General features: G+C 38.4%; 4 protein-coding genes across 12 annotated transcripts; 3 read left to right on the top strand and 1 right to left on the bottom strand.

Annotated features, from left to right (window-relative positions):
- On the top strand, positions 1 to 2,904 carry LOC112465044 (protoheme IX farnesyltransferase, mitochondrial). 2 transcript variants are annotated; one of them, XM_025032416.1, is made up of 7 exons: positions 1 to 192; positions 323 to 447; positions 517 to 757; positions 945 to 1,140; positions 1,228 to 1,403; positions 1,804 to 2,121; positions 2,478 to 2,904. In XM_025032416.1, the coding sequence occupies exons 2-7, from the start codon at positions 370 to 372 to the stop codon at positions 2,708 to 2,710; spliced, it is 1,242 nt and encodes a 413-aa protein (XP_024888184.1). In that variant the 5' UTR covers positions 1 to 192; positions 323 to 369; the 3' UTR covers positions 2,711 to 2,904. The 2 variants fall into 2 exon arrangements, with proteins under 2 accessions (XP_024888184.1, XP_024888183.1); XM_025032415.1 differs by having other exon boundaries at positions 2 to 192; positions 335 to 447.
- Positions 2,905 to 2,928: 24 nt separating this feature from the next.
- Positions 2,929 to 9,718, bottom strand: LOC112465042 (tRNA-dihydrouridine(16/17) synthase [NAD(P)(+)]-like). 5 transcript variants are annotated; one of them, XM_025032411.1, is made up of 9 exons: positions 9,533 to 9,718; positions 5,100 to 5,366; positions 4,594 to 4,753; positions 4,318 to 4,513; positions 3,935 to 4,183; positions 3,699 to 3,844; positions 3,544 to 3,623; positions 3,291 to 3,449; positions 2,929 to 3,153 (listed from the first exon to the last, which is right to left on the bottom strand). In XM_025032411.1, the coding sequence occupies exons 2-9, from the start codon at positions 5,361 to 5,363 to the stop codon at positions 2,995 to 2,997; spliced, it is 1,413 nt and encodes a 470-aa protein (XP_024888179.1). In that variant the 5' UTR covers positions 5,364 to 5,366; positions 9,533 to 9,718; the 3' UTR covers positions 2,929 to 2,994. The 5 variants fall into 5 exon arrangements, with proteins under 5 accessions (XP_024888179.1, XP_024888180.1, XP_024888178.1 ...); XM_025032412.1 differs by lacking the exon at positions 9,533 to 9,718 and adding an exon at positions 6,174 to 6,251; XM_025032410.1 differs by lacking the exon at positions 9,533 to 9,718 and having other exon boundaries at positions 5,100 to 6,167.
- Positions 9,719 to 10,035: 317 nt separating this feature from the next.
- Positions 10,036 to 12,409, top strand: LOC112465045 (THAP domain-containing protein 2-like). The gene is made up of 4 exons (XM_025032417.1): positions 10,036 to 10,686; positions 10,872 to 11,032; positions 11,108 to 11,224; positions 11,474 to 12,409. The coding sequence occupies exons 2-4, from the start codon at positions 10,880 to 10,882 to the stop codon at positions 12,152 to 12,154; spliced, it is 951 nt and encodes a 316-aa protein (XP_024888185.1). The 5' UTR covers positions 10,036 to 10,686; positions 10,872 to 10,879; the 3' UTR covers positions 12,155 to 12,409.
- A 2,474-nt stretch (positions 12,410 to 14,883) lies between these two features.
- On the top strand, positions 14,884 to 17,359 carry LOC112465039 (ribosomal protein S6 kinase beta-1). 4 transcript variants are annotated; one of them, XR_003041976.1, is made up of 5 exons: positions 14,886 to 15,232; positions 15,324 to 15,495; positions 15,575 to 15,615; positions 15,706 to 17,184; positions 17,261 to 17,359. XR_003041976.1 is itself a non-coding variant. In XM_025032407.1 (4 exons), exons 2-4 carry the CDS (start codon positions 15,409 to 15,411, stop codon positions 17,012 to 17,014), a joined length of 1,437 nt encoding a protein of 478 aa, XP_024888175.1. In that variant the 5' UTR covers positions 14,884 to 15,232; positions 15,378 to 15,408; the 3' UTR covers positions 17,015 to 17,359. The 4 variants fall into 4 exon arrangements, 3 of the variants coding, with proteins under 3 accessions (XP_024888175.1, XP_024888173.1, XP_024888172.1); XM_025032407.1 differs by having other exon boundaries at positions 14,884 to 15,232; positions 15,378 to 15,495; positions 15,706 to 17,359; XM_025032405.1 differs by having other exon boundaries at positions 14,885 to 15,225; positions 15,706 to 17,359.
- Positions 17,360 to 18,466: the final 1,107 nt, after the last annotated feature.

Genomic DNA, 18,466 nt, shown 5'->3' on the forward strand with positions numbered 1-18,466 from the left:
CCTTAGTGCGCACTCAGTGTGCACTAGTGCAAGCGCCCGAATTCGCTATTATATCATGATATTTCCTATATCTATGGTAGTACTAAATGTACTGAGTATTTTTTTAGTAATTTTAAATACTCTTGATTATCATTGCAATTACGTAATAATAAACATGTGCTAATAATAGGAATCATGTTGATGCATGAAAATGTAAGTATAAAATTGCTGTTAGCTGAAAATGTGGGAAGATAAATGTTTTCTAGCTCGTTTGTAGGTTATAACTAGTCATGACTAGGTTAGGATATTTTTTGCATATATATACACTTTATTTTACATTTAGGTCGATTTTTAGGTCGATGGAAGTAAATATTAAGATTAAACTTAATCATGTTATTTATTATTCATCCATTAAGAAGCTGTCGGCATATATCATGCAGTTTTGTGCCGAAATTTTCTGTCCTTATGGTTCGTAGCATCCAGAAAATTTGTCGATTATTATTCTGTAATTTCCTAAGGAAAAAATTTTAATTCCAGTGTTCTGGCTTCTCAAGGCAAAAGTCAACAAAGACTGGGTGCATAGAAAAACCCACACAAACCTTCAAAGACGGTTATAATCAAGTTGGGGCAACAACAGTTCCTTTTGCCAAGAAAGATTTTGTATGTAAAATTGAGAAAGATCCACATAAAATAGAAAAGTCAGAATGGGCACCTATAATAGTTGATTATTCCAAGCTTCACAAGCACTATCTCAAATTGTCAAAGATTAAATTAACATGTATGTATTATATCAATTGTATAAGTTGGATTTGCATCAATTTAAAATATAGTTGATTATAATTTTTAAAAATAATAGATTTCTTAATTAAAATGCTTGATCAGAATATTTGATGCTTTACAAACTGATCCATAAATATTTGAATATTTAATTTATTAACCAGATTATAATTATTTTCTTATTGCAGCTCTAGTCGTAGTAACAACTATGGCTGGATATGCATTAGCTCCCGCACCGTTTGACTTTCACACATTTGTAATGTGTTCCTTAGGCACAGGCTTAGTTTCTGCCACTGCAAATACAATTAATCAATTTTTTGAAGTCCCTTTTGATGCGCAAATGTCGCGGACAAAAAATCGGGTATTGGTACGTGGTCATTTGACGTGAGTTCTTTTAAATCTCTTTATTTCGATATAATCAGATTTATAACTTAATATTAATAACAATTGAATATACATATGTATCATCAGGCCTATTCATGCAGTAACTTTTGCGGCAGTAACTGGCATTATTGGATTATCCATACTCTATCATGAAGTAAATGGTATCACGGCAGCGCTAGGTGCTACCAATCTTGTTTTATATACGCTCATATATACTCCCATGAAACGCATCAGTATTGTCAACACATGGATTGGCTCTGTTGGTGAGTATGTATATATATATATATATATATATATACACACATATACACAAACATATATATATATGTGTGTGTGTGTGTGTGTGTGTGTATATTAGTTGCTTTTTATTTACATCAAAACTCAGATAATTCTCACTTGAGTGTAAAGCGTCGTCTACAATAGCAGCAGGAGTATGCAGTAAGACGTAAGCAGTAAGCTACTGACCAACCACAGTCGATTATTCTTGAATTGTAAAAATCCCATTAGTCAATAACTTACTGCTTATGTCTTACTGTAGACTCCTGCTGCCATTGTAGACTACGCATAAATGGAAAGCAACAATTTTCATGTGTATCATGATAATGTGTATCATATTTTCATGTGTATCATGACCTGTGATATAACCTGTTATTTCCTTTACAGTAGGAGCTATCCCCCCCCTAATGGGTTGGGCAGGTTGCACAGGTAGCATATTGACACTAGGTGCTTGGATCTTGCCTGGTATTTTATATGCATGGCAATTTCCACACTTTAATGCTCTTTCGTGGAACCTAAGACCGGATTATTCACGTGCCGGCTATCGAATGATGGCTGTTACAAATCCAGATTTATGTCGTAGAACGACTATGAGATACACAGCGGTTCTAATGACTCTGTGTTACTTAGCTCCTGTATTGGATGTAACCCATTGGTGGTTTGCACTGGCTTCGACGCCAATCAATGCGTCTTTCCTGTATCTAGGTAAAATATGCATGTATATATTGAAAAAATTATATAAAATTTATGTGTATTTTACGTACATACATAGTATATTTAAATGTTAGAACCAAATTTTTACAGTGCGTTAAAAGTTAAAGATAATTTATCTAGTTAATTGTGTTCAAAAATGTTTTTTTAAAGTTGTAAAAGAAATTAACGATTGATCAAAATCATCATTATTGCTTTTATAACTCCTTGGATGAATTACTGCTTGAAACACGACTTGGTTACACAATTTAACATGCTGTATAAATTTGACCTGAATCTATTTGAATATCTCGCATATATGTTTACGCTCGAGATTTTTTTCTGTATTAAATATACATTTCCAATTTTAGCTTGGAAATTTAGTAAGCACTCGGATAGTGCTAATTCTAGGAGATTATTTCGATTTTCGTTACTTCATCTACCTCTGTTGATGATGCTGATATTCTCAAGTAAAAAGTACTGGGCCAGCACGGAAAAACAAGGAGATAAAATCGAATCTCCTCACAGCGAATCAGCAAAGAAGAATGATTTACTGACCATTTTTACTGCAACACCTATCGCTACAGCAGCTTCCTCTGTGTAGAGGTAGTTTTTATTCCGTTGAGCATGTCAGTGATAGTACAAATTCAATATCGTTATAAATTTCAAGTCTTAATGAGATTTTTACATTACCTCATTAGCTTTTCAAAATACGATATTGTAAAATAGACTGTAGATATAATCAATACTGGACTTGTCTGGTATTAATTTAATCAATAAACGAAAGTGACATCAGGACTCTCAAGAAATATTCAAACCAAAAACAAAGAGTAAAATATACATATTTATATACATCTAGTTTTATTTAAAATATTTTAATACAGAGCGTCATGTCATATTTTTAACTTCCTTACGCTTTGCCTCGAATTCTTTCGCCATCTGTCTTCTAGTTTTGGTTAGATTTCTGTGACCAGCACAGTCTAAATTTTCTATATAACACTTGTTCCTACAGCATTGTCGACACAATTTATATTCACATTTAAAACCCTACAATTTAAAATAACGCATTAGAACCTTCTCTTTCAAGTGTTTCGTTATCTTAAACATTGGTCATTTTTGGAAATATTTTTTAAAGAGCAAGATAAAATAAGAAAATTTTATATTTCGAAAGTATTTCAACTAACCAGAGGATTCGGACAGGCATGACATCGATCTGAACTTCTTTTAGGAATCGAAGTTGCTCTATTCGGTCTACGCGCTATCCGCTTAAGCTTTTTTGAACGTTTTCGCGATATTTCGTTTCCTTCCTCATCTCTGTATTCACGTTTCTGAGGTGCACCTTCCTGAAAATTATCATTATTTTCAGAGAAATTTCCTCAGTCATAATGTAACAGAAAGAAAACAGTATACGTAATTAATCATGTTTGACTCGTTTACCTGTAATTTTTGTGTATATTCTTGTGGTGGCTCTCGTACGTAAGGTTGACACAACCACGGTGGTAACTTCAAATTATAATCTAAAAATATCAAAAGATATTTAATGTAGGCGTAACAAATGTGAATAATATTCTGTATTCTCATCAAATTATTACCTATTCTCCCCGTTTGCCATATTAAATGTCCTTCATGATACGGTAGATAACGATCCCTCAAAGCATACGTGACACCTTTAAAGGCTTCCATAGTGGAGTTGGTAGCCAGACTTTCCCTTTCTCCTTGATTTTCTGCTAAACAAAGTCTACTCTCTAGTTAAAAGCATGCTGTATGCACGTTTGGGAATTACGCTTTGCTATTTGTAACTCGATATGATCAAAAGATCAATACATACACGTGATGGAAGAGTTTAAACAAGTGACCGCGGATGTACGAAGCTGGTACTGGATATTGCTCTACAAGTTCCAGGTATTCCAGAGCAGGCTCCCAACAGGCAGGATAACGAGACTCGAATATGTATGGATTGTAAAGATTCCCTTCCGCCGACATTACACCCTGCACTTGGATCTCCTCAATGCACCGCTGTAAGTCTTGCATACATTGTATGTTGCCATTGGCGATCACAGGAATTTTCACGGCATCCCTGATTAAACATAAAATAATGTATCAATTACTAAGAATAAGAGGTACAAAATATAAAGATTTGATCTGTAATCTCTTCTCATGATTATACAATGAATGTTTCGAGTAAAATGAAAAATAGATACGAATAATCACCTTACGGCTTTAATGTGCTTCCAAGACGCTAATCCAGTCAATGGACCTTTTTGCTCTCTCGTACGTCCATGGACAGTGAGTAAGCTAGCACCTGCGTTCTCTAGCATACAAGCATATTCTACAGTACGACTGATTTCTGGGAACACCCGTAGTTTACAAGTGACAGGTATGTGTAATCCATTCTTTAAAGTCGACACTGCACAGATACAAGATTTATTACATCATATTGTTATCACAGTCTAAAGCTTTTGACGTATAAGTAAAATGCATGCGTACCGATTTTCTTTAACAAATTCCAGTCATCCTGCAAGAAAGCTCCGTAATGTCCACGCTTTGCAATTGCCTGAGGACAACCGATATTGATGTCGATTGCATTGCAGTACGGTTCAGCCAAGCGTGCAGCTTCCAATAATATATCCGGATCATTGCCACAAAACTGGAAAACGAATTACTATTGCACAAAAGTTAAACGTGTTAAACGTTCTTCCCTTTGTTCTGTTCCCCATTTAAAATATTTACTTGTAAGAAACAGTTCGTGTGAAAGATTATTTAAAATATCTATTAAATCTTCAATTGAGCACGTTATTTCAATCACACGGTTACTCGGTCGTATACATGAAGTTTTGAGGAACTCCAAGTACGTCCTTTACACTTTTAAATTTTGTTCTTTTGTTAAATGTTCCTTTGTAGTCCCGGCTGTTCCGGAAAACTCCATATGTGCCTAGTTGAGAACTAATCTAACAGTCTACAAAATTGCAGTCCGGTGGTTGTAGCAAGCAGACCTGTACAATCAGTGGACGATCCTCGCTGGTACTAGCGAGAGCCTCTCGCCTGTACTTGGGATCCCGACAGAACACGGAGGAGTGCAGCATTGGCGTGTAACAGAGCTGTGCGCCGTGTCGCCTGCTGAGCAGTCTCCATGCCAATTCGCTCGCGTCCACCATCGGCGCGACTATGTAGCGCGGTGAACCCAAATCTTCCCAAACGTTAGTCCTCCTCTTCGATGCAGCATCCTCCTTGTCAGGTGACTCCGTAGTCTCGGACATTATCTGTGCGCATGAAGGTCGCATGAGTGTGATGCTATTCACTTGCGATTATGCAAGGTCTTATGTGCTCGCAAGCTAAGTTATTCATTTAGCTCTTTTCCCAGAGTGTGTAAAGAAATCTGCGAGGAAACTTGTCGCATGCCACGGTGCAATAATGTAACTTCAGTAAACATTACGAATCCAGTAAATTGACACCAATTGCGCCATATCCATAAACTGGCGTCGCACGACTTGAAACCATTGCTATATAATCGCGTCGCGCAACTCGGTACCAGGATTGGCCGATCGTTAAAGTGACCAATTTTTATAAAGCCGAACTTTTGTTTTTACGTTAAACGTAGTTGACATTTTTTACAAATAATCCGTTTTTCTCGTTCGCTAAATAAAGCATTTATTATTGATACATATTGCCAATTATAGGACGTTCTGAGATGTTTTCATTATGTAAAATTATAAAAATTTTAGACAAATTTTGGGTCGATGTTCAACGATATTCAACGAAAATTTAATCATTTGCTCTATTTAAAAATGCTTTATTTAAATTTTTAAGTGATGACATCGTATATATGAGTCTGTCTACAAGAAGAAATCTTTTATTTCAAGCGCATTGTGTTGCATTCAAATTAAAAACATTTACTTTTACATATTTATTACAAGTTTTATCAGTAAAATTATTATTTTTTTTATTTTTTTTTTTTTAAGCAGACTCATATATCGAGTGCATCCGACATGAGAGAATTCTACCCAATTCGATTTTGGGCTTTATATTTCTAAAAAAAACAGCATTTCATGCGGTGCTGATAACGTTACTCGTGTAATGGTGGGAAGGAGAAGATGGAGTTCGATCGCGACGGCGATCTCGGCGTAGCTGGTTTCGAAAACTCCGACTCCGGTATGGGAGACAGTTGAGCGGTTTGCGTGACGACATGCGAGCCGACCTTGAAGCGCGGTCTCTTCTTCGAGAAGCTCGCCGCGCTTCGTCGCGTGCGGAGGTGGACTTGGTTTCGCTTAGGTATCGTGGGGGACGGCATCTGTCCTAGGACGGAAATGTCAGCGGTACTCGAGGATACTTTTCTAACTTTGCGAGCGGTGCGCGAGAGATCTAGAGCGGGTAGCCTCGACGGTGGACGCGGGTAAATCGGTTGCGTTGTCAGTTCAGTCGTCATCGCCTCGATAGCCCGATTCTGATCCTCGGTCAAGCCAGGCACGACGTCCGGAGGGCTGCCCGTCTGCGGAATTATCTTGTTGCCGCAATGACGAGCAATCGTCGACGACGAGGTCGTTAACCGCTGTCTCGAACTTTTCCTCAGGCGAGCCTGAAGAAAAGTCTGTATTCTCCTCATCGTTCCGCAGGAGCGTTTCGTGGGCTCAGCACGATGTTCACCGGTGCGACGCTTTCGCCCGCTTCCGTCGCGCCTGCTGCCGTCGGGATGGTTCATGATAGAGAAGCAACAAGATACCGGCGAGGGCGTGGAGGACGACTTCGCATCCGGCGATTCTCCATGGTTTCTCAACTCCACTGCGTCCGTCGTCTGCGAAGAGGAGACCTCAATGGAGGTCTCGGTGGTGCGCGAATCGTACGAGAAACAAAGATGAAAATTCCGGCTACCTTTCATCGAGGGTAACGTCTTCGAAGCGGCATCTTTGCCGTTCGCCGTTGCATCACCGCTGTGTGTCGAGCAAACGTACACGTCTGTCGTCGCCATCGTCATTCTCGTGCTCGTACCACTTTTGAGCAGAGGACCCTTGTTCTCGCAGAAGCGCGAATAGAGGCCTCGCGCGCCAGGTGCCATCCGGTCGACATCCTCTCCATCGGTGCAATAAGGCATGTCACATAGACCAGCGGTGGACGTAGCTCTAGAGTTGGCAGCGGCGCCGGCGACGCCTCGCTCCCGCTTACCGCGCACGTACTCATACGTGGTGAGGCCGAGGCAGGCGATGTAGCCGTGAAAGAAGCAGAGGTGAATGAGCAGGACCGCTGCGATCGCCGAGAGAACGCCGATGACGGTGACGAGGACGAGCGAGCTGGTGCCGGGCACCGGCAACAACGGCGGCGTCGCTGTAGCGTTGTTCATACTCGGCTCGTTGCCGTTGTCACCGCTGCTGTCCCACGGTCCGTCGTAGACGAGCAGGTGTGCGTTAACGAGCACCAGCTCACCCAGAGCAAGCGCGGTGACCGCGAGCGCGACGACGAGCGTCGACACCAGGCACACCAGGAATGCCGGATAGTTACGGCCGCCGATGCAATTGTTCAGCCACTTGCAGTGGTGGTCGAAGCGCGGCACGCACTTGTTGCAGATAGAGCAGTGCTTGGTGCGCCGACCACGCGTCGTTATGTTGCAGAGATGACATCGGCCGTTCTCGATGACGTGCCGATGCTTCGCTCGGTCGAACTCCGGCACGACCGCGCGTGCCGGCCGGGCGCGTACCTCCGGATCAGCTGGGTCCAGCAGCAGCACCGTTAAGTGGGTCAGCACGTGCAGTAGGAACAACGTGGCGAACAGCAGAGAGAGGACGAAGCGCAGATCGGGCAGTAGCGGCGGCGTCGTCAGCAGCACGGTGAACGTGCCGACGAAGACGACGATCAGCAGCGCCCAGCCGACGATCTGCTGCGGATGCAGCGGCAGCTGCAGGCCGTGAACGCGTCGGAATTTTCGGTGCTCCGGTGGCACGTGCTGCGCGTCCCGCGAGGAACAGCACCGGACAATCGCACACTTCGCACAGCTCTCGTTTAGCATTCCCGGTCTCGCTCTTCCTTAGCGGTTTTTATTTCAGATACATGTTTCTAGCGCGCCCTTGATATCGATCGATCGTTTAACGTCACATAGCTATCGTCCTCGCCCTCGTTTTCATTCTATGTCTCTTTACGGTGTGTTCTCTTTTTCCCATGTCTTGTTATCGCTGTGTTATGTTTCTTCAATATCAATTACTCAACGTATAATTTTTCCTATTAAATATTATTTAATTAACGACGAATATAATTGAAGAAAGTGTGCGGTTTCAATTAAAACTCGCTTATACTACATTTAAGGTAGAGATTAATATGCCAAAATTCTTTATGTATTATAGTATAAAAAGAAAATCATGTTTTTCAAATTCTACCCACTTTTGCGTTCCTTCGTTATTAACGGTAAACTTGAATATGACTCTTCAAATTGAGTTCAGCTTTTTTCCCTTTTACGCCTTTGTAATTTGTTTCATTTTTGTTTTACTTCGCGATCATCTTAAAAACATGATGAGATCCTCTCATCATTGCTGGATTCTTTCTGAAAAGGCATTTCAATTCAGCCTCCCTCTCCCTTATCTTGTACAAATTTCCAGTTTATTCTTTCACACCCACGTTCGCTCCTCGACAAACGTCAATAATCCTCGAGCGTCTCTAACTCGCATATAGATGACCGTGTAAAGTTTCCAAGTCCTTTCCGCTTCAGAGGAAATCACCGCGAATGGTTGCCATTAGACTACCGCGCAACAAAACGTTCTCCTTTGGATTAATGGCGCGATCCCATCGAGGTCTTTCCTCTTCTCGCGTTCCATCACGCAACCCGCTCGCAGGAACGATCTCGAACGGATCGCTCCTCGCGAACCGAGGAATCTCCCGCTGTCCAACCCCCACGACTCGGTACAACTGCCGTAACTGGCCGTAACTGGCGGGCCTGGCGGCCGCAAACTGGCCAGCCGGCAACGCCTAGGCAAATCGATAAGTCGCGGTTGCCGCGGAGACCGGTCCAGGCCTCGCGGACTTGCTCTTCGCGAGGGAGGTGTCGCGCACGCATGCAACGAAACGACACACGGGCACGCGCATAACCTCATCGCGAATCGCGATCGCGCGAAATTCGCACGAGAGATAACGAGCGAAAATCGACGATTTATTCGCCGAATGCGACACGTTCGCCAATTTTGGAGCATTATTTTTTGGTACGACACGGGACCTTATGCCGCGCTCATTTCATCATACGCGATTCTTCGAACGATAAGTCGATTGACGGAGCTACGGTCATGGGGGATTGTCATGAAGATTGCCGTGATTACTGTGTCAAATACAATTGTCAGAAACTGCCGCAACTGTTTTACGCGAAATTATAGTAAAACGCTTGTAATCTTGGCTACGCGATTAAACGTAAACCAAATGTAACACGCGCACATGCGAATAGAAACGAAATACTAACCTCACTTTGTGTAATTCGATGTTTTCAAGCGGCCGATAGAACGCACCCACGTGGATCCACCACCATCTCTCGAACTTGAAATCGATCGCTTTCAAGTTGACATTATATTACACGTCATTCGTAATTTTTTCCTATATTTCATGCATTTGACTTATCAAAAAAATATTGAAAAATACTTAAACGTCGACGAAAGGAGAGACAGACAGACATCTGAAAATAGTCATTACTCCGATCTGGGAGTACGTTCAGATTCCTCAATCCTCATCCGAATGGAAAATAGAATGCTGAAAATCTATAGTACACGTAACATATGCTATAGGATTTTTAACACTCGGGTGGGGAATCCGAACACAGCCTTTCTGTCAGGATCATGCAGTCCCACGTAGAGAAAAAAGCGGAACGGAAAGCAAGCACAACAGTTCCCAAAAAAGATAGAATGGGCGAGTTCAGGGGTCGATTGTATCTTGGGACCATGCTTGGGACGAGGTAAAAATTACAAATGTGAGGAAATTTACTAGAGAATCTACAATTTCATTTGTCGAAATCTAGTAAATCTGTTCACTTTTGTAATTTTCACCTCGTCTCAAAATACAGAATCGACCTCCAGCAGACCAAGCTGCTGTAACAGTCAAACGTGATTAGTTCTTACGTTTAGAACCAACCAATCAACGCAGAGTGTTGATAAGACGAACTCAACAGTTGTGTCTGCTGAACGCGGCCATTGGCTGCAATGGTAGCGAAAGGTAGCAATTAAGTGTAATTGGTTGGATCCAAAGGTAAGAACCAATCACATTCAGTTGCTACTTTTCAGGGCCGGTCTCACAGTCTCCGATTAACGTGATTCTCCGATACTCACTCTGCATTTCTTTCTAACTATCCCCCTAGAAAGAGACGAAGAGTGAGTTTAATCGGAGAATCTAGGGAGAATCACGTTAATCGGAGACTGTGAGACCGGCCCTCACTTCGCTAAGCAGAGGTTCGGCTGAACGCAGCCAACATTTGTGTCGACTAGAGTCCCTTGAATACAGAGTCTGGCCAATAGGCCCCTCAAAATGGCGTACATACTATACTCAATACATATAAGAGTGATTAAGAGTGGTTCTTGCTGTGCATGGAGTGTTCCGTACTGTCTGAATTTTTCTGATTGTACAAAGGTAAATAAATAGTGTATATACATATAAAGTTTATTTAATTTTTTGAATATACCATAAGTGAAATTGTTTGGAATAACAGAATTTTTTAAACAAGTTGAAAACATAAATTATATGTTTTCTAATCTTAATAATATGATTATGATATAATTTATTATGGAAATATTATAGAGAACTAATTTGTATAGGTTACAAGATGCCTTATTGCTGCGTAACAAAATGTTCCAATTCTTGGAAAAAAGGTTATTCCTTACATCGCATCCCAAGAAATACAAAAAGAAGAGAACAATGGATTCAAAACATTGGTCGACATGATTTGAATGCATTAAAAGACTGTTTTGTATGTGAGGTAAAATGCATTTTTCTGTAATTCAAGTTATTTACATTTTGCAATTACATTACTTATGTTTATTATATTTAATAGGAACATTTTTTACCCGAAATGTGGGAAAAAGTACGTGTTGATGACAAGAAAAAGCTGAAAAGTTGTGCAGTTCCAACTATTTTTATGCAGAAAGAAATTGTTTCTGCTACATCAAATGTAAGTGAAATATAGTATGCAATAACACTTAAAAATATGCGTGGTTGTAAGTTGTGTCCTTAGATTTAAGCCTCGTCTACAATGAGTCGTAGTCTTAAGATCGTAAGCAAATCGATCAACCACAATCAAATTTTCTTATACATTCTTGATTGTGGTTGGTCGATTTCCTGTACGACCTTACGATTTATACCTATATGACTCATTGTAGACGGACCATTAGTTTACAATAAGATTGTTTATATATTTCAGACTGAAATTGATATTACGGAAAATAATAAAGTGGACAATGAAAAATGTTTGTCTGATGATTTGATAGAGGAAGACGTATTTAAGGAAACAGAAGCAGCTATAAATAATACAGAAATAGAGCCAATTAATACATCGCCAGTGTCAACGCCAATTTCAGACTCAATGATATGTGTGCCATTTCAAATTGGTAATTTTGAGAAAAACTTTGAAGAAGCAGAATTAAAAGTTCAAAAAGCATTATTAGATGCTACACAGGCCAAATTACGACAAGTGGAAACAAAATTTCAGCAAGCAAATATGATACTAAGTAAATCAGAAAAGTCGCGGATAATAATGAAAAAAAGAATAAAAAAACTTATGTATGAAAGAAGAAAATTATTAGAAGAGAATAGTAATTTAAAGGCTAGATACAAAAGAATATTTAACGACGACCAAGTTGCAGCTCTCTGCAAGAAATCCATGCGCGGTAAAAAATGGTGTTCTGCTACTATCAAAAAAGCTATTCGCTTAAGATTATCTTGCGGTAATAATGGTTATAAAGAATTACGGAATCAGGATATTCCTTTACCAGCAGAGCGTACTCTTCGAAGAAAAATTGAGAACATAGACTTTGAACCCGGTATTTGTAATCAAACGTTTGACATATTACGTAACCACATTTTAAATTTTACTGATGATTGAGAGAAAGATTGCATGCTCGCTATTGACGAGATGAGCATTACTGCAGGACAACAATTTAAGTTGATATAGCAACAAATTCACATTTTGGTTTATCGACGTTGCCAGATAGATCAGGTTAATAATTTCTAATACATTTGTAATTTATATTTTTAATACTAATATTTGTATATATAATACAATTTTTTATTACATTTAGTATAATTACTTTTGCATAATTAAATATTTTTTTTACAAAAATATCATTGTCTAATAAATACCGAATATTTATAAGTGATACGGATAATAATAAATCACTATAATATAAGAATTCATTTACATTAATAAGAATAATGTTATTTAGCTAACTAAACAGATTGTTCAATTTTTCTATAGGATTATTTTTTGTGGAACAGAAAAAATGTTTATTTGTGCATGTTTTGTAATGTATTATGGAACATCATCTAATATACATATAGATCTAATATACATATTAATATATATATATTAAAAATTTTTTTAACAGATATACTCCCCTATTGCATTTAGTATAAAGTTCCAAGATACATTACAAAATGTGAGCATAAACTGTTGTTACTATACATCAGGATATGCAATAAAATTGTTTCTTTTCTTGGTTTATAATAATTTCTTTGTCTGGTTCTCTTTTTTATGAATATGTTCTAGGCCAAATTAAAGAAGCTACTCACAGTTTAGTTTTTATGCTTGAAGGAATTTTTACACGTTGGAAAATGGTTATAGCTTATTTCCTTACACCAGATAGTATTGATGGTGCTATTTTGAAACCTGTTATACAAGAGATTATTGAAAAAGCAGAATCTATTGGTCTATACGTTCATAGCGTAACTTCTGATATGGGTCCTGTTAATCTAAGTATGTGGAGAGCATTTGGTGCTATTGGCAGCAACAGATCCGAAGTCAGAAATTACATACCTCATCCTGTTAACAGTAATCGAAAACTTTTTTTTATTGCTGATGCTCCACACTTACTAAAAAACTTAAAGTCTACTTTATTAAATAATAAAGTCATTGAATTGCCCAAAACATTTGTTGATATGCATAACTTATCAACAGCTGTTGTCGAATGTGCACACTTAGATGAATTAGTAGATATTCAAGAAAATTTTCAACTCAAATTAATTCCTAAAATAAAAAAAAAAGACATTTCCTGCACCACATTTAATAAAATGAAAGTAAATAAAGCAAAAAATATAATTAGTAGAGATGTTAGCAGCGCAATGAAATTTTATGCTGAAGAAACAAATAAAAAAGAATTCAATACGACATCACTTTTTATTGAATGTATGTCTAAATGGTTCACTTTAGTAACTGCAAGGACGCCAAAACTTGCGTTAGGCAAACAAGCGGGTGATGAAAAGAAAGAAAAAAAATTCAATGACTCTATAGCATTTCTAGAATCTATTGTAGAATTATTTAGAGAAGTAAAAATTGGTCATCAACCAAAATTTAAGCCTGTGCAAAATGGTTTTATGACTACCACAAAGTCTATTATTGAGTTGACGAAGTATCTAATACATGAACGCGGATTTTTGTACGTACTTACTGGTCGATTGACACAGGATTGTGTTGAAAATCTTTTTTCTGCGATAAGAGTAAGACATCCAATTCCAAACGCATTACAGTTCAAGCAGAATTTAAAACTTCTTACAATATCAAAATATATGAAATCATTACATACTTCAAATTATGATGAAGATGATGGTGATATGATTGGCGATTTTCTAGATAATTCTACAACAATTAAACAATCTAAACAATGTGAAGAAGTAATTTTTATTAAGCCTAACAACAATATTCATCTCGACAATATTGAAATGAATTTATTATACAATATAGCAGGTTACATTATCACAAGTATTGTTAAATGCACAAAAACATGTTCTCAATGTTTAGATTCTACAGGATCAAAAAGTTATTTTAATAAAAAATATACAAAATTAGTTCTCTTGAAATGCTTCCGTAAAAACACGCTCTTTTTCGTCAATGAGGAAACGTTTGATTATTTTCTCAAGATGGAAATAATTATTCGATCATACATGTCAGATTTAAAAAAAACAAACTGCATTTTTTTAGTTTTTATTTAGATAAAATGAATGATATTCATTGTGACACAATAAAAGATTGCCATAATTTAAAATTAAAAATAATGAAACGTTTTATATTATATAGAATGCGTATATCGTGTGTAAAATCCAACTTAAAAAAGAAAAATTATAGTAGCAAAACCATGGCAATGCATACTTTCATTCATTAAAAATTATGTATGTTATACTTTATTACATATATATAAGAATAATGTATGTTGTACTTTTATATTGTATTCTATTATGTATATATATTCTATGTATTTATATATATATATATATATATATATACAAAAATACATTTTTTGATATTTAATGGCAATAAAAGTGTTTTTCTGATTTATTATTTTACATTTATTAATACACAATTTTTCTTTATTTCAAAAATTCCGCCATTTTCGCTATTTTGAGGGGCTTGTAAAACTGAACCAATAGAAAGAAGTCTACGGAATGGCCAGGACCCCTATTCTGTAACTTGTAACGACAGTGTCGGTATCGTTACGTTGTCGTTGCGCAGGTATACTATATGGAAAAAAAGCTGCGCAACGACGACATAACGATACCGACACTGTCGTTAGAGTTACAGAATAGGGGTCCAGACTCTGTATTCAAGGGACTCTAGTGTCGACTTGTGTCGCTTGCTGGAAAGCTCCCTTTATTAATCTAGTGAGGTTAGGGAATCGCATCGTTGCGAGCGCGAGCCAAATCTCTCGCATGGGACGTCGTGGGACGTCCCTCGAATCAAGTCCTCGAATCGAATCCTTGAGCCGGACTCGAGAATGAGATATCAACCTCGTACATACATGAATCACTCCATCACTCCGTGGTTCGTGCGTGTATTTGCGATTACATGTGTAGAGTGTAGACTCGTGGTAAAATCTGGCGGCGAGCCTTTTACTGCTTTACGCGTTTTGTAAAAAAAAAAAAGTTAAGCAAACACGAGGGGATTATCGTACGACATATCTCCAGGTGCGAGGTAAGTCCTCTCGAAACACGCGCTTCCCGATTCTCGGCGCACGTCTGCTCTGCGTGCCCACGGAGCTTATGTCATTCGAATTCTCGTACAGCTTCGCCCACGGATTGAGGCACCTCGACAGATTTAACGTCCTTAACTCGTTTAGAGGCATCCGATGTGAATTTGATCTACCTAGAATGGCTGGGGTATTCGACATTGAACTGCATGACGGAGATGCCGCGAATCAGGACGAGTCGGATGACGACGTGATCGAGAACAGAGAGGTAGAGTGTATTCGCCTAATGTGATGTGAGTTACACTTGTAACAGCAAGATTTTAACTAAATCTCGTATTCATTCTTAGGAGGAATATAATCATGCCGCAACTGTAAGCGCTATACTAGAGTAAGCATTTTGGTTGCCCTTGATTTCAGAATAATTCCCCCATTTTGCTTGTCAATTGTTAAAGAGTAGGAATATCGGATTACTTTTTAGATCGGAGAACTTAGAGAGGGTTCAGTTGTCCGAGCAAAATGTGAATCCGGGTCAAGAGAAGGCTGGTCCACAAGACTTCGAGTTGTGCAAGATTTTAGGAGAGGGTGGTTACGGAAAGGTCTTCCAAGTCAGAAAGGTCACAGGGAAGGATAAAGGCAGCATCTTTGCTATGAAAGTACTGCGCAAAGCGTCCATTATACGAAATCAAAAAGATACCGCTCATACCAAAGCAGAGAGGAATATCCTGGAGGCTGTAAAACATCCATTTATTGTAAACCTCATGTATGCGTTCCAAACTGGTGGCAAATTGTATCTGATCTTGGAGTATCTGTGCGGTGGAGAGCTTTTCACATACCTCGATCGAGAAGGTATCTTCCTAGAGGACACTGCTTGCTTTTATCTGTCAGAAATTATACTGGCGCTGCAACATCTTCACAATCAAGGAATTATATATAGAGACTTGAAGCCAGAGAATATCTTGTTGGATGCTGAGGGTCACGTCAAGTTAACGGATTTCGGTCTTTGCAAAGAACATATACAAGAGGGTACAGTGACGCATACGTTCTGTGGAACGATAGAATACATGGCTCCAGAGATTCTAACTAGGAGCGGACACGGTAAAGCTGTGGATTGGTGGAGTTTAGGCGCTTTGATGTTTGATATGCTTACAGGGATGCCGCCATTTACCGGTGACGACAGAAGGAAAACTATCGAAAAGATTTTGCGGGGAAAGCTGAGTCTTCCACAATATCTGACGCCAGACGCTCGGGATCTCATTCGAAAACTCTTGAAGAGGCATGTCGTTCAGAGATTGGGCTCTGGTCCGGAGGACGCCGAGCAAATTAAGAATCACAATTTCTTCAAACACATTAATTGGCAGGACGTAATTGCCCGGAAGTTGGATCCGCCGTTTAAGCCATCTCTGAAGAGCGCCGACGATACATCACAATTCGACGAACAATTTACGGCAACCGTGCCGGTTGATTCACCGGTCGAGAGTACTCTCAGTGAATCTGCGAACATGATATTTCAGGGTTTCACGTATGTGGCGCCGAGCGTTCTGGAGGAGATGTACGCACAGCCAAGAGTCGTGAACGCTAGAAGTCCACGTAGGGGATTGTTGAGCAACACGGGTTTTGGCGCAGCTGCAAGTCTACATGGCTTCTCTTCACCCAGAACAATGGATGTTCATTTGCGCCCATCATTAGACCTCCAACAACAACAGCAGCACAGGCAACATATGATGGGACCCAACAGCATAGAGGACACCGAAATGGTCGATCTTGGCCAGCTACCAAACCGTTTATAGTGCCGCGACCTATTGCGCGCAAACTACTAGCTTTTTGATGCAAACTAGGGAACGAAAGGAACATAGCCCAATAAATCTGTTTGTTCGCCGAATCGTTTCTTTACATTCGTGTGCGATGATGAACAGATATATTTAGCAAATTTAATATTATGTATAATATTATGCAAAAAGTAAGCACAGTGAGTTTGGTCAGCCTCTTTGACATCGCATATTACCTGCATCTGTACGCAATTTTTTTTCTTTTAGAACTAGCGATCTCAAGACGGCCAAGCGTTTGTTTGCAATGCGAGGGAGCGAATAGTGTATATCTTTTCGCATAGTGTATGTAAATACGTGCGGATAATTGAAAGCAAGTACATTCTTAACAAAACATTTACGAGCAGAATGCAGTTCAAATCTGAAGATTATATCGCAATAATAATAATACAGATATCGCAATCATATCGCTGATTGTAACGTAGTTGACTAGCATTAGATTGTTTCTAACAGTACACATTGATTCATACGAAGTGATGAATGCTTTAGGGAGACATTAGAGTCGAGAGAGAATGTTACAAACCAATTTTTTTTCTTTTTTCTTGTTTCAGAATCGCACGATGGTTTTTAGATCATAGCGATGATCAGAAAATACTTTACTGTAATAGTTTTTCGTTTCTAGTGCTTTGGAAGATTGCGACTGGTTTATTTCAAGTAAAACACTGAATTATATATATATATATATATATATATATATTTCATTTCGGGTGAATACGTACGGATTAAAATAATTTGTTGAACTCTTGAGGAAGAGGAGATTTCTTTTCTTTTGTTATCGAAGTACATACGTACGTAAGAAACGCGCTCTATTTCTAATTCTCGATTCTCATAAAAACAATTCTACATTCCGGTATTTTGGATTCGCAATATTGTATGAGATGGAACATCAGAAATTAAATGCAAGTAAAAATGAGTACCGAGTAGGTCCACGATCGTCTTGTTCTGTCATTAGTATTAAACGTAATTGATTCTATTAAATATATAGTTTATTAACTATATTTATATGTAAAAAAAGTCTGTCCCGATAGAATCGGAAAGGAAAACGAAAATTCTTCATTATACCATATACATAAGAGTAAAGTCAGTCCTAACGATTCTATTTAGCACAACAGTACGTTGCCATTTTAAGGAATGGCATTTCTCTGATATAATTAATTACGATTGCTATTTAGTATAAAAAAAGTGAAATATTTCAATCGTATGATAAATGTATTTTCTTTTTAACTATACAGTATATGTATGTATGTATGTATGTGTATATTTATGTACACATGTACATATAGTATATACATAACGTATATAAACAGATGAGTTTTTTAAATTGAGACACTTAAATATCTCAAAATCAACGCATTTTTGAAAAACATCAAATTATTCCCTCCTCAAGACTAACTTTTATCTAAAACATTTTTTTAT

The sequence above is a fragment of the Temnothorax curvispinosus genome, unplaced genomic scaffold, assembly GCF_003070985.1.
Source record: "Temnothorax curvispinosus isolate PA1 unplaced genomic scaffold, ASM307098v1 QBEX01014873.1, whole genome shotgun sequence".
Taxonomy (NCBI): Eukaryota; Metazoa; Arthropoda; class Insecta; order Hymenoptera; family Formicidae; genus Temnothorax; species Temnothorax curvispinosus.